Source organism: Panicum virgatum, chromosome 9K, assembly GCF_016808335.1.
Source record: "Panicum virgatum strain AP13 chromosome 9K, P.virgatum_v5, whole genome shotgun sequence".
Taxonomy (NCBI): Eukaryota; Viridiplantae; Streptophyta; class Magnoliopsida; order Poales; family Poaceae; genus Panicum; species Panicum virgatum.
In genome coordinates, this window is record NC_053144.1 from 70,217,307 (window position 1) to 70,232,011 (window position 14,705).

The 14,705-nt window shown below is 48.2% G+C and overlaps 3 protein-coding genes across 5 annotated transcripts; 1 reads left to right on the forward strand and 2 right to left on the reverse strand.

Annotated features, from left to right (window-relative positions):
- Window positions 1-1,476: 1,476 nt before the first annotated feature.
- LOC120647564 (short-chain dehydrogenase TIC 32 B, chloroplastic-like) lies at window positions 1,477-3,851 on the forward strand. 2 transcript variants are annotated; one of them, XM_039924392.1, is made up of 7 exons: window positions 1,477-2,016; window positions 2,189-2,271; window positions 2,437-2,593; window positions 2,750-2,831; window positions 2,936-3,023; window positions 3,125-3,171; window positions 3,406-3,851. In XM_039924392.1, the coding sequence occupies exons 1-7, from the start codon at window positions 1,661-1,663 to the stop codon at window positions 3,616-3,618; spliced, it is 1,026 nt and encodes a 341-aa protein (XP_039780326.1). In that variant the 5' UTR covers window positions 1,477-1,660; the 3' UTR covers window positions 3,619-3,851. The 2 variants fall into 2 exon arrangements, with proteins under 2 accessions (XP_039780326.1, XP_039780325.1); XM_039924391.1 differs by having other exon boundaries at window positions 2,936-3,171.
- A 1,037-nt stretch (window positions 3,852-4,888) lies between these two features.
- LOC120647565 (pyridoxine/pyridoxamine 5'-phosphate oxidase 2-like) lies at window positions 4,889-8,020 on the reverse strand. 2 transcript variants are annotated; one of them, XM_039924394.1, is made up of 8 exons: window positions 7,816-8,020; window positions 7,692-7,741; window positions 7,549-7,606; window positions 7,421-7,453; window positions 7,221-7,316; window positions 6,747-6,914; window positions 5,983-6,119; window positions 4,889-5,372 (listed from the first exon to the last, which is right to left on the reverse strand). In XM_039924394.1, exons 1-7 carry the CDS (start codon window positions 7,930-7,932, stop codon window positions 6,018-6,020), a joined length of 624 nt encoding a protein of 207 aa, XP_039780328.1. In that variant the 5' UTR covers window positions 7,933-8,020; the 3' UTR covers window positions 4,889-5,372; window positions 5,983-6,017. The 2 variants fall into 2 exon arrangements, with proteins under 2 accessions (XP_039780328.1, XP_039780327.1); XM_039924393.1 differs by lacking the exon at window positions 4,889-5,372 and having other exon boundaries at window positions 5,762-6,119; window positions 7,816-8,019.
- A 2,116-nt stretch (window positions 8,021-10,136) lies between these two features.
- LOC120647566 lies at window positions 10,137-14,383 on the reverse strand. The gene is made up of 7 exons (XM_039924395.1): window positions 12,816-14,383; window positions 12,648-12,738; window positions 12,394-12,551; window positions 12,251-12,302; window positions 11,521-11,600; window positions 11,324-11,417; window positions 10,137-11,241 (listed from the first exon to the last, which is right to left on the reverse strand). The coding sequence occupies exons 1-7, from the start codon at window positions 13,986-13,988 to the stop codon at window positions 10,646-10,648; spliced, it is 2,244 nt and encodes a 747-aa protein (XP_039780329.1). The 5' UTR covers window positions 13,989-14,383; the 3' UTR covers window positions 10,137-10,645.
- Window positions 14,384-14,705: the final 322 nt, after the last annotated feature.

Genomic DNA, 14,705 nt, shown 5'->3' on the forward strand with positions numbered 1-14,705 from the left:
ACGGCGGGCGTCCAGTCCCCCGGCCGGCCGTCTCCTCCTCTCCAAGACTCCATGTCCAGACCTGGCGACAGCCTCACGGCATTGACTAATCCACTGCAAGATGCCAAGAAAACCCCCAAGGCCTACAGTATGTCAAGATCTGGTATCAGGGCAGGCGGCAGTCATTTTCCCTGCTGGCTGCTGGCTGCTGCGTGCTCTGATGTCTGATGTACCCTCATCTCTGAATTGCAGCGACCGCGCAGGCCGAGACGATCGAGCTCGATTTAATGGCGCATCTCGCATGCCATGCATCGCAACGGCCTGCGAACGCTACGGCCTACGGCGCTCTTGTCAATATTCTGCATTATATCTCCTGCTTATATCTCCAATTAAATTAATTATAAAAATATATTCTACATCTAAATAATGGTCGTTTTTTTGTACCCCGAATATTATTACCTTTTTACAAAGTTTTTGTCAAATTTAAAACTGTTTGGCCATTCGAAAAGTGAGAACTGCATTTTTTTTTGAACGAAAAAAGTACTACGTACGACTACTTGTGCATGCATACAAACAAGAAAACGCGGGATCTTGGTAGAAACAACCGACTATAGTAGTAAATGCGGGATCTTGGTAGAAAGTAAAAACAAAAAGACAACCGATCGTAGTAAAAAGCAAGTGAAATGTCTCATTGATTGAAACAGATATAACATTCGAATTGTAGGTGCTGATTGAGAGAGGGACGTGGGAGTGATAGCTAGAACACCGCAGGATCGATCTTTCATATATACTCCCTCCGTCCTTAGAAGACTACAATTCTAAGATTTCTAGACAGATTGGTGTCAATGAGAAAAGGCTTTCCTGCCCTTATTTTTTTTGGATATATGGAGTTAATTTTAGCATACAAATCAAATCTGATCTTTTAATTACACAGTTAGTTGAAATCTAATTTCTACGATTGTATTTTTTGTGGATTTTCTAAAAGTATATAGAATTATATTTTTCATAGAACGGAAGGAGTAGGAAAAAAAAAGAATAGAAAAGAGGTAGCTGCTGCCAGAACAAGAGCACAACCAAACATGTGAGGCCGCGGGAGAGGGAGAGGGGCGCGGCATCAGGTGGAGTGGACCAAACCTAACGATCATTTCCACATGCACGCATCCAGATTCGGAAGAAGCGGGTTGGCCATATTCCTCCGGTCCTCGTGGTCATGTGTGGGGCCCGCCCCGAGGCGCGAGTGGCCCAGAACAACCGCACGTTGGAATCGATCAGTAGCATAGCATGCATGGACGATCGATCCATCATCTATCTATCCATCGAGCGCGGCCGGCCGGCAGGGGCACGGCCACCGAAAAGTCTCTCCGCTAGGGCCGTGCCGTCGTGTCGCCCGGGGACGGCTCCGGCCTCGTCGTCGCCGTCCCCGCGGCCGCGGGCGCAGCCACGGGGGCGGTAGTAGCTTCTTCTTCCTCCCGCGAGGCAGGGCAGGCCCCCCCCCCCCCCCCCCCCCGAGCTTTATATAAATGCCGCCGGGTTGGCGCCTTAACTGCTCCGTACCCCCGAGCGCAGCGCACCGCCGAGCCTCTCTCCTCCCTCCCGCCCGTCCATCACAGAGCGAGACACAGACCCAAGAAGCAAAGCAAGCTGCTGCTCCGCGCCCGGTCGCTCGCCGGCCAACCTGCCCATGCTGCAGGCGGTGCGCTACCTGCTGGGCTCCCCCGGCGCCACGGGCTTCGGGTCCAAGTCCACGGCCGAGGACGTGACGGCCGCGTGCCCGGACCTCGCCGCGCTCACCGCCATCATCACCGGCGCCACGTCGGGCATCGGGGCCGAGACGGCGCGGGTCCTCGCCAAGCGTGGCGCGCGGGTCGTCATCCCGGCCCGCAGCGTCAAGGCCGCTGAGGACATGCGCGCGCGCATCCGCGACGAGTGCCCCGGCGCCGACGTCCTGGTGCTGCCGCTGGACCTCAGCTCGCTCGCCTCCGTCCGAGCCTTCGCCGACCGATTCCTCGAGCTCGGCCTGCCGCTCCACCTCCTCATGTATGTAATACATCCTCCTCTCCTCGCCTTTCCTTTTCCAAACGTGTGGTTTGGCAGTTTCCACCACACGTCTGTGGCTCCCTCGTTTCGCTTCCTGCCGGCTGCCTGCCACAGCCACACGTACTCCTATGCTGCAGCTGAAGCAATAATCCGCAGCACTCTGTTTGTGCAGAAACAATGCCGGCAAGTTCTCGCACGGGCAGCTTGCGCTCTCGGAGGACGGCGTCGAGATGACCTTCGCCACCAACTACCTCGGTAGGCAGGCCACGCACATGCATGTCGCGCGCGCCTAGTAGCTTAGCTAGTAGCTAGTAGCTGCTGCAGTTGCTAGCACCGATCATATCGATCGATGTTATCTATGATGATGAATTGATGATTGCATTTGGCTTCCTCTGAAAATCGATCTCGCTCAAACGACAGGCCACTTCCTGCTGACGAAGCTGCTGCTGGGGCGGATGGCGGAGACGGCGGCGGCGACCGGCGTGCAGGGCCGCATCGTCAACGTGTCGTCCAGCGTGCACGGCTGGTTCGCCGGCGACTGGGCCGAGTACCTCGACCTCGTCACCCGACGCAAGATGTGAGTCACGTCTCTCCTTGCTTCACCAGTTTAATTAATTGGCTTCTTCCGATCCTCGTGCTGTCTGCTGCTCCGATTGTGTCCTTCACCAAACCCGTGCAAGCAGCTAGCAGATTCCTTAATTAGCTTCCTTCTCGACGTGATGGATTTGTACAGAGCCTACGACGCGACGCAGGCGTACGCGGTGTCCAAGCTCGCCAACGTGCTGCACACCAGGGAGCTCGCCGCGCGCCTGCAGGTGCGGGGCATCCACCATGCGTCCATGCCATTGCCATTGCTATTGCCGTGCATCTTCCTGGGCTTGAGTTGCTCTCCTTTCCTTTAATTTGGATCGCTCTGCAGGAAACGGGGGCCAATGTGACGGTGAACTGCGTCCACCCGGGCATCGTCAGGACCCGCCTCAACCGCGACCGCGACGGCATCCTCACAGGTACACACTGTCATGTCATCAACTACTCACTCATCATGCATCTACTGCCTCTGCATGGAATAACTTTCCTTATTTTTTTTTCTGGGGGCGTCTGCATGCAGATCTGGTGTTCTTGCTGCTGTCCAAGCTGCTCAAGACGATCCCTCAGGTGATTAATAATTATATTAACGCGTCCTCCACCAAATCCACTTTGATTTATGTCCTGCGCCGCCATGTGTTGGGTCGGTCCCGTCCCGTGCTCTGCTCATCTCTGCTGCTCTCTGCACAACCTGCAGTGCAGAGAGAGCAGCAGCGTAGGAGAGAGACGGGTCACTCGGTCGCCTCGCCTCGGCTCAGTCAATCCATCCATGAGACCATGACATGCATAGCTACTACTGCGCAGGCTGCGGCGACCACGTGCTACGTGGCGGCCCACCCGAGGGTGGCCGGCGTGTCCGGCCGCTACTTCGCCGACTGCAACGAGGCGCTGCCGTCGCCGGCCGCCACCAACTGCCACGAGGCCGCGCGGCTCTGGCGCATCTCCGAGGCCCTGACATTCCCGGCGGCGGCGCACACAGCAGCATCGGCTTCGCCGCCCCGTCCAACGCCAACCTGATGGCGCGCGGCATTAGCCGCAGTCCATGCCAAACTTACTTGTGTAGTACAGTAGTACTTATACATATATACTAGCATTGCATTATTAGCCATTACCCATTAGTGCATGCATTACTATAATGAATACAAGCACTAGTATACTCCAACAGCTATACTGTACTCTGTCATTAGCACTAGTTCCTTCCCTGCCTTTGTGAAGAAGAGAGACTTTCAAAGAGGCTGTCTGTACTGTACTGTACCATCCATCCATGCATCATTCCATCTGCTTTGCATTGGCCTGTGTTGCTGTGGCCGGCCCGGCCACAGTGATGCATTGCACAGTGGGCGGTACTATACGACGTGCGCTTGCTTTTCTAGTTTTGTCCTGCAGCAGCAGGAGCAGGAGCATGGATGATGCGATGCACGTATTGTATTTGTACGTTCCCTTTGTTTGTTGTCAGTGAGATATCCTCTCCTGTGTGCTGTGCATTGCATCCGTCGACGGTCGATCTGCCGGGCTGCAAGCTTGTTTGCATTGGTTGGTGTCAGGAAAGGTGACACGTCGAGACGAGACAAGGCGCGCGCAGGCAGCCCGTTTGCGTGCAAGTACCGCTGCTGCTGGACTGGTGGTGCATGCACCGCACGGGTGGGTTGGGTGGGTGATGGAGTGATATATGCATGAATTGTCTTGTTCGATTGGATCCATCGGCCAGGTCACTCCACCCCGGCCATGCCTGCGATTCCCCTTCGAAACCCAAAAGCGATGGAATCATTGATTGAGAGATTGATTTGCGGCTGGGGCTCTCCTCCTGCTTGTTCCCAAGCCTTTGGCCGTTCCGGCTCTCCCGAGTTTGCTTTGCTTCGCGGGATGAGACGTACGGCGACGACAAGTATGAAACCAAGACCGGAGAAAGATCAAGGTACCTTGCTGAGAGTCTGAGTGGAGACTGCTGGCTGAGTGCTATCCAGTGGCCCACAGCTTCCAGGCCTTTATGGACAAAACAAAGGCCCAGTAGGGAAAGGGAAAGACGAAACCATAAGCAAGGCCTTCAAGCCTTTTCTTAACGAACCTACCATTACCAACTTTGCGGCCCAGCCTTGCAGTTGACCCGCTTTATACCCAACCACACTTGTGTGCGCTGCAAAGCAAGCAGGGATAAGTCATGAGGCATGACTTCTGTTCGGCACCAAAGCAAATACCAGATCGAGTAGATACAGAGAAAAAGGCTGCCAAAAGTCTTTGATGCACAAGCTGAAAACCCAATTTAACAGTCACCTTTGACCTCGCCAAATCAGTGCAATGGAGTTGGACTCGACAGATACTGATTTCTGAAAGGTTGTTCATGGTTATCTGTTATTGCAAGTGCTACATGACCCAGTCTGCAGAACTATACTGGTCAATATGAACCAATGGTCATATGGTCCAAAAAAATAAAAGGCTCTAGACTTGACATCACCAAAACATACTATGCACTCCAAGTTGCAGCTGGGGCCTCACGCAGAACATGACCACAATAGCTCACTTCATCTTTGCTTTTGCGTGACAAAATCCTATTGGCACATTTTTCATCTCAAACTGTTCATAATCAGATACGGAGACGAGCACCCACTGACCACTGCAGCCACAAGCTTGTCATGTGATGTGTCTGCTTTGGCTATTGGCTTTGCAGAATGACAGCGACCAGCTTTTGGTTTGGAAGGCCGCATTCAAGACCTGCCCAGATTACCTGAAGTTATCCAACCGTCCAACGGCTTGAGCTCTGCTCACCAGTGCACCTGTAGACACAAAGCTTTAATGCTTCCCATATGCTGATGTTTAAGGCCAACTGTTGTTTTTTTCTCACACTGGTTACTGCCAAAGCATCAAGATCATGGAGGTGGCATGGCATAAAGATTCAAGGGTACGAAACATAGCCTTATTGCCGCCATGGAGGTTGATGCATTCACCCTATTGCCGCCATTCTGTGAGTTTCAAATCCTTGCAGAACCTTTGAGTTCTGATCTTCTTCAGTTGTAACCTACACTCTATCTTCTATGTTCCCGAAGGGAAGCCCCCAGAAGCATGCATATAAGATATCAACTATTAATAGCCTCTATGCGCTGTTGCATTTAGTCAGCTGTGAGCATAGGTATAAAAAAGAGTCCACACGAAGCAACTTGGTGAGTAATAACTATTGGATATTTGAAGAAATTCCTTTATTAACAGTAGTTTTCAATATTACATTCTACCTGTATGTTCAGGTATAATAAATAATAAATCACTGTGATTTCAGCGAAACATTTCTGACTCTCAAACTTCCGAGCATCCAAAAGATCTCAATGGACACACACATAAACATTCTGAAAGCGTATAAAAACAATAAAACAATCATGATAGCTTTCGTACCTTAAGAAGTTCACAAACAAACTTCTAAGAGCAGTTTATGGAGTAACTTTTTCAGCCATCCAATCAATGGAGCCATCTTCCTCTTGGCTTCTTGTGAATATCAACCTTTGGTTGTTTTTTAGATTCAAATAATCAACCTAGGAAATAAGCACAAATTAACAACGATCATCAGTTGTATTCTAAACAAAAGTTAGCTCTTGATCTTTCAAATTTCTGTACAATCTGAATGTGTACTGATGGATGAAACATTTAACCAAAATATCAAATTCCGGATTCGACAAAAATACCAGTCCAAGTCGTGGTTCCTATGGGGATTTGGCAGTACCCAAGTAACAGTTCATAGATGGTTAACATGAAACTATTATTTCCTAGGTGGCCTGGATTGGGACTTTTAAATAAACAAATAAATTATAGAAAGCTAGCGGTATGTTTTGCCAGGATTTTTCCAATATTTTGGTAGTTACAGTGGCAGCACCCACTTAGCAGGGAATCAATACAATATAACATTGAGATAGAAATACAAAATAAGTTTGAGCTCTATTTGGCACTAAAATAGAAAGGTGGGTGGATTCACGACAACATAAAGTATATAATTCTGAGTTTAAACAACTTTTGCCGGTATTATTATTTGGTTAGGACTGAATAGCTAGTTCCTATCAATAGCCAAACCCAAATTTAAGATATATAAACTGCATGAAAACAGTAAGCACAGCACTTGTCCATAAGTTCAGTAAGCACATGGTATAGCAAAACTGCTGCCCAACCTTTTCTGGATCAAGAACCAGAAGGCAAAAGGCTTCTGCTGGGACAGCTGATGGATCCAGATGAACATCCTTAACTTGCTCCTCATCTATAATGGGAACACCTGGCTGAGGTCCCAAGTACTGCAATCTTGACCTCACTGAGCTCGCGAACCAGGCTTTCTCCCTGTTCTGCAAAACGAAGTGACAGACCATTGCTTAGTGTTCACCGTGGATTGAACATAGATCTCCTTGTATATAAGCAATAGCATAATACAATAAAAGATAATGTTATCACGGATAAGCACATACAAAAGCTTGCAGTGGCGAAAGTTTAGGTGACAGGAACATATCTCAGTCTTAGTACATGAACAGACCTCAGGAGTGAACATGACGTGAAGCTAAACTAAAATAACTCCTAGAACAACTGCCTGTTGTCGAAGTAACTGAACCTGCGCACCGATATCTAATGTATCTAGCTACGTAGCATAAAATGACCTGGAGTTTGGCAGGGTCTGCACTGGAGCCATCAATCGCATCTATGCTTCCACTGATACGGAATTGCTCCCAGCTGTCTGTGAAGTACCAACAAATCTGCAGGATTATACAAGATCAGACCCTTCTCCATATGAACTTGTCATATATATTCATTATTGGACTATACAGAGATATTGATGTGAGGATTCTTTAAAACGCACCTCTCCAAAGGGACAATTCCTTATCTCAGCAATCTGTTGGATCAAAATTTATACATGGAAGGGTGACAGTATTAGGGAATCAGTGAGCAGGGAAGAAAAATGCTAAATCAACAGTGTTAGCAACACACCTTGTTGCTTCGGGCATCCGTGTTAATCTGAATCTTATCAGAATGTTCCTGGAAACTCCTAATAACAAACTCAAATTCAAGATAAAAAGAAGTGCGACAAAGTATGGAGGGGGGAGTGCGCAGAACCGCGCGCCCGCGGATACCTGAACACGACGGTGCGATTGGCCGGCCTGCCGCCGGCGCCCACCGTGGCCTGCGACGAATCGACAGCTCAGCAAATTTCATTTTCCCCAATACGGAGGAGGGCAACAGGTTATCGAAGCTTACAAGTTGGAAGTAGGTGGAGTGCCTGAGGTGGGCGTTGGCGTCCAACGCTCGCTGGAGCAGCGCCCTCCAGGGGCTCGAAAGCGCCGACGCGGCGGCGGCGGCGCCACCGCCGGCCATCTCTCTGCTTGTCGCCGCTTACGCTCCTCTCGCCGCCGCGCGCTTTCAGGAAACGCGGAGGCGGGCAGATTAGCGGACCAGATTCGTTCGCTGCGGTGGGTCCCACACGTCAGCGAAGGGTAACCACTGTGCGGTCGTAGCATCAGTGATGTGGCATGAACGAGGAACATGGGTGTGTTTAGATCCCACAAAATTTCCAAATTTTCCATCACATTTCCTATCACATCGAAACATTAAATATAGTAAATGACTCATGCATGGAGTACTAAATATAGTTAAATAAAAAACTAATTGTATATTTTTGATGTACGTCGCGAGACGAATCTTTTGAGTCTAGTTAGTTCATGGTAGGACAATATTTACCACAAACAAACGAAAAATGATACAGTGTGCTACAGTGACCGATGTGACTTTTTCTCCCACCTTTTCCCTCATCTAAACACAGCCCATCTCATCTTCACCTTCAGGGATACAGGAACATTTCATTTGCAGGGATTTCTGTTTTTTCCTATAATTTTGAAGAAATGACTTAAATATAGTTTTAGGTAGGCTGCAGAAAATTTGTAAAACTGTTTCTAAAACTTGAGAAATGCTTGTGTCGAAACTGTTTCTAAAACTTGAGTATTATTAGATTGTCGATATACGAGTATCAAGATTGAAGAAGGAAGAGCTGGCAGGAGACATATCCTATCATGTCGAGCATGGCACCTAAACAGTAGCACACATGAGCTTAAGGATGGGACAAAAGAGGAAAACGGGTCGTGGAGTAGCACCAGCAACTTCTCCCATCACCTGTGGTCTTGTGCCAGAAGTGCCTGTGCAGGTTGTTGCAGCTTGTGCAGTGGATTACACCACTTCCCACAGTGGAATGCAGCAGGGTATGTGCATCTTACCACTTCGGTAATCCTAGAATCAGGAGCGCAACAGCCGCATGGCGCCTCTGTTCTGGACATGTCCAAGCTCTGCTCCACCTCCATTATTCCATGGGAGTGGAGGCCACTCATGGCGGCCTGCCTGTAGGCTAGCGGTGGCTTGCTGCTCCACACCCTGCGCATGGCTCGTGACACCTCAAATCGTTTGAGGACATCTGAGCAGCATAAAGGAAAGCACACACAAGTTGAACCGGCCCATCACCTCACTTCTCCTCCAGGCCCTGGCATGGTTCATGGCGACGGGTCCACTCCTTGGCCCGGGACCGGCGTTCACAGACACAGGGAGCGTCTCGTCTACCTCGAGACAAAAACTTCCTTCAGGAGAGCGTTCAGTTCTGATGCATCATGACAGGAGTGAGTGCGAGCGTACTATCCCAGGCATCTCTGAAAATTACAGTTGCTGGTTGCCTGGTTTCACACTTCACACGGCCGTGTCCCCCCAAGAGGTTGCGGCATGGGGATCGTCAGTGTCAGTCACAGGCTCACAGCCGCGCCGATCCATCGTCCCCCATCCCCATCATCATCTGCTGGATTAAACGAGACAGGCCTCAGGGCAGCGCCGAGATTCATGACGATCATTTCACCGAGCTGGGCATGGGCACAGGCGCTGGCGCAACTGGAATGGCATTATCACCTTGTGGGCAACTCCTGCCCAAGCCTTGCTCGGCAGAAACATTTTTATAACTGCAATGGGCATACCTCTTCAAACACACGGGCCATGAGCAATGTTTCGCTTAAATTTCAGCAAACAATTCATCCTGAATTTGGGAGGATTGACATCTAAATCTTGGATGGAACAGGAAGCTTAACGACAATGTGTAAAATACTGGGCAGAAGGTCTTGTGGCAAAATTTTTATCGAATACAAACTTCCTGGGCAGAGATGACACCAAGATGGTAAAGATCTGAAACAAAATGGACATGACGATGCAGGAGAATAAAATGCCATGAACTGAAATTTTTTTTTAAAGATCCCAGATCTGAACATGGCCCCAGCTTTAAATCGCCATGGCCTAGCCATGAGTCCCCATGCTCCCAAACCCATCAGAGAGCCAACTGCACCATCCCTATCCAGAAAGGCCTGCACAAAGGTCCCCCACAACCACCTGACCGTGTCCACCACAAAGTAATGGCGTCTCCAACACACAAAAATAGAGCATCAATTCATCATAAAGGGAGGCTATGATGAGATCGATGATGGCATGTAAACAAATGAAATGAATCCAATATGTGCCCCCTCTCCACCCCCCCTCCCCCCCCCCCCCCCCAAAAAAAAAAAAAAACTGAATTTTCCTATACAACAGTGAACTCTACCTCTACCTGCCCACTCGCCTTGTCCACCATCTCGGATCAGGGCAAGGGGACTTAGAATGGGCAAAACTATGTTTATCCATCCACTATATATTTACAAAGGACCCGGGAAGGAGCAAAAACAAAGAAAAGGAACAACATCAAAGCATTGCAAATTGCTTCCCGGACCCCACTCATTGCAAAGTTTGGTTTGTGAGGCGATCCATCTTTCTCCGGGCCTCCCACAATGTGCCGACGCTGTCGAGATCTTGCAGGACCACTGGACTACATACAACTTCTGGTCCGCAAGCAATCCAGTACAAGCACCCAAACATGTTACTCTTTTGTACTGTAATCATGATCTGGACGAGCGTCAACTTCAGCCAACCAAGCTTCTAGAGGCGCAAAAGTTTTGCAATGGACTTCTCAGCTGCCCTCTCTTGGATATCCACTGATCAAGCAATAGTGAAAAGATGCATGCCTTGCACCATGTCACACTTGCACAGGCAAACCATAATTCTGGAATGACCTGATGTGGCCATCCCAACTAGCGGTGACTATGACCTGACCCCAAGAATGCGTGCTTACTCTCTGGCAAGAAGTCTTCAGGAACTTATACTGAGATTTACACAGGGTAGATGATGGAGCCACTGAATTGGATGGTAGGTGCTCTTCAGGCCATGTCGCTGTTCCCCTTGGCATCCACTCAGCAAAGAATGTACTACTAAGAGTGAAATTGCCAGATGGCAATTGATGCAAGCTATCACCTCCAAGTGAATCTTCAGCATGGCAGTACGACGTAGATTCTTGCAAGTTGTGAATCTCATCAGAGACCTGTTGCCGTAAAGAAGGGATGTTGCAATCCAGAGAAATAGAACTCTTTGCAGGTGAGGCGTTCCATGGTATTGCAACAGACACGTCATTGCAGAAGAAGCGCTCGTATGACCATATGGTCTTCAAACGGCTTGTGACAGGGGCAATTTGATTTGCATAATTCCACATATAGATACTGGAGTCGTCGCTAGCAGAAATAATGTGACCTCCATCTGATGTGAATGATGCAGCAGCTTGACATGAACTTCGCAATCCTGGGATCGAAAAAAGGCATGTTAATTTAAGGGATCAATAATGAAACACTTCCAGAAGTAATCTTACAAGAGGTGTTAGTACCTTTGTAGCTGGAAACTACATGAACCCCATCGAGAATGTGAACTTCGGAGTGACCAGATGTCACCATCAGTTTCTTTGGATCAGAAGGGCAATACTGTTCATGCAAATGATGAAAAAAGGCTATATAAGAATCAATGGTTAATAATCTGAATATTCAATATTAAAAAAATTCAAGTGCAAGGTCAATAGCTCTATACCTGGAAACCAATTATTCTTTTAAGTGGAGATTTCTTTCTGCCATACAGGGGGACTTGGGATTCCAGCTCTAGATGATTTTCTGAATAATGATAGGGATAGTGGATTAGAAATCAGATATGGAGATGCTTTGATTAACATCATACTTTAGCACATTAAAAAAATGGCAGCTGAGGAAATTAAAATTCTTGTACTCAGCTCTTTGCAATGATATCTTTCTAAGGATTTCAAAACAAGTCTACTATTTTCCAATTTTACCACATTCAACAAAATTGTGATTCCAGTTTACTTTTCACCCATGAGTAGCACATTCAAAAAAAAATTCTTGGAGAGATTATACCAGGAAGGAAACTGCAACATGGCTGCTGCATGATATTAGGTTTTGTATGCTTATATATATATATATATATATATATATATATATATATATATATATATATATATATATATATATATATATATATATATATATATGAAATAATATATGTAGCAACGAGCGGTTAACAATAGGCCAGCCTTCACTGTTCTCATATCAAGGACGAAACATGATATTACCATCATTGGAAAATTGCATATGCATCAATGGTTTCCACATGAAACAAGATGGTATTGACATATTAACAAACAAACGCTGTTGTTGTCTGAAACTACTTCTACAGACATTAGTTTACCAATAATCAGAAAGCGCACAAGCATCAAGTGAGCCTCATGAACAGAATAATTAATGATTACCTGATGCGTCATAGTAGCAGCAGTTTCCTGTTAATGTCCCAACCACTGCGCCCTGAATGAAACCAGCACAAGCATGAACTATTAAGCCTTCGGGTGCATAAAACAATTACTTATTTAATTATTGCAATGATATTTGAACAAACCTTTCCATCAGGGCTGTAACAAACTGCAGTGACGATCTCATTGTTGTCAGCCCAGTCCACAACTTGGCATCTAGGAACGTTCCAAATACGTACCAACCCATCAATACAACCACTGATGAAATAATCATCACTGGTAGGTTTAAACTGGATGCATGTCACTACATAATAGAAATGCCCAAACATGTCAGTATCAGACGCCGAGGAACTAAGCCGAGTCTAATCAAGCAGTAAACAGGGAAGGAAAGACTGTTTACCATAGTTACTATGGGAGAAAACCTTCAGACAACTATTGCACCCGACCTTCCACAATCGAACAGTTTTATCTATGGATGCAGAAAGCAATTCCTGCGTAAAACAAGAAAAAGTTAGATGACCAAAACAGCCACAGGTGTATAGAAACACACTATTTAACTGAAACTCACCCTATTTTTTGACCATGAAAGATCCAAGATGACATCATCATGCCCATAGAATTCATGCACAGGATCCTCAGATAGCGCAAAGGTTCGGTGAGGAATCACAACACAGGCTGGATCTGCAGCCCCCTTTGGACTCTTGCTATGCTTGCCCTTACCCCCTTCGCAGGAATTGATAGGAGCCAATTCAGAGTTTTCATTGACTGTGAAGAACACACATGAAGGATCGTCCTCAACAAAATCCTGATCATCAGGCCTCTTGCCTTCCACCACGCGCCACACACGAACAACCCCGTCCTCACCTCCAGTAGCCAGATACTGGCCATCAGAGCTGAACTTCATGGTCACAATAGCACCTTCATGTGCCTTGATGACTTGGCCCTTGTACACTGCAGATAATTCCTTTGACCGCTTCTTGTATGGTCTCACCTTGACTCTATCGACCTTCCCGGAGCAACTCCGGCAAGAACTAGATGATGTTGATTTGATCTCATCGTCTTCCTCTGCATCGACAACACAAGCACCAATACCCAGCCTTCGCAGCCATCCGAGTCTTCTCTTCTTTCTCTTCATCACAATCTTCTCCGGGGTGGAAGGTTCATCCGAATCGTCCACCCTCCGCATCAGGTCACGGATGAAAGCTGATGAGCCAAAGGTCTGCTCGAATTCTGCTGCAGTTACTGTCTGGTTGGATCGCCTCTCCCTAAGGCTCTGGAAGCTCCCATCCTTACCCATCTCGTCGACCACAAATACTGTGCCATCGTCCAGGTTCTTGAAGACGCACTCCAACTGCAAGCCCTCCATGCCAGCACCATCGTCACCGGATGTTGTCGGCTCCCCTCCCCTACACGCAAAGGTAGGGGCGGCTGAGAACAAGTCGCCACTAAGGCTGCTCAGTAGGATCTCTTGGGTGGCCTCAGGCTTGAAGCACGGCTCGTCATCTGCCCGAGCGCCGTTGGATTTCGAGTCCAAGAGGCCCAGGGACTTGACGAACCTCTGGCGGCGCTCCTGGACGCTGCTCGGGTCCCTGAGCCAGACCTCGAGCAGCGACTCGTCAAAGAGCCACCCATCGTCGTGGCGGCCGGAAGTCACCGGCGACGAGATGGACGCCGGCGATAGGACCTCCCTGGAGTCAAAGAACTCATCTTGCTCCTCGCCGGCACCCAAGAAGCGCGCCATGGACACGGTGGTCTCCGGGAGTTCAAGCACTCGCGAGGCAGCGCTCCTGCCGCATCAAGGAAGAGGATTTCGCCGGCGACGGCAGCAAGCGAAGGGTACGGGCGGATCTCGCGGTTCTTGGATCTCGGGCGGGAGAGTCGCGCGTGCTTCCCCTTATGGCGCGCCCACTACAGCTGGCGTCCTACCTCTCCGGTCCTTGCGTCTCTCTCTCTCCCTCTCTCCGGTTGGGGAATGGGGATGGATGACGGACCAGTTGGGTTTCGGGGGTTCTCGCAACTCTCAAGAAGGCAACCAACCAACAACAACCAAAAGCTAATGAGTGGAGAAGAGTAATAAAAAGCAGAGGAGGACGAGGGAGACGGAGGAAAGAGAGCGGGGGCGACGGGTGATGCTGGAATGGATGGGGACCGTCATCTCTGGGATCGGTTGGCAAAGGGGAGGACGGAGGAGGCTCTTGTTAGTCCATCTCCAATGCATAGTGTCTGCAGGAGGTGTCTAAAAAAGCAAAAAACTACCTATAGATATTAATCTTTTTAATGTATAGTTTCTATAAAAAAATAGAGAAAATAAATCTCATCCAATCTTCACTCTTCTTTCCTTGGCTCATTCTATCACTTTTCTGCCTTTCTTGGTTCTTGCATAGATGTAATTTATTGCATGAGAAATCACATCTATTTTTTTTCTCATTAACTTTCTTGTCATGTCATCAAATTGCTT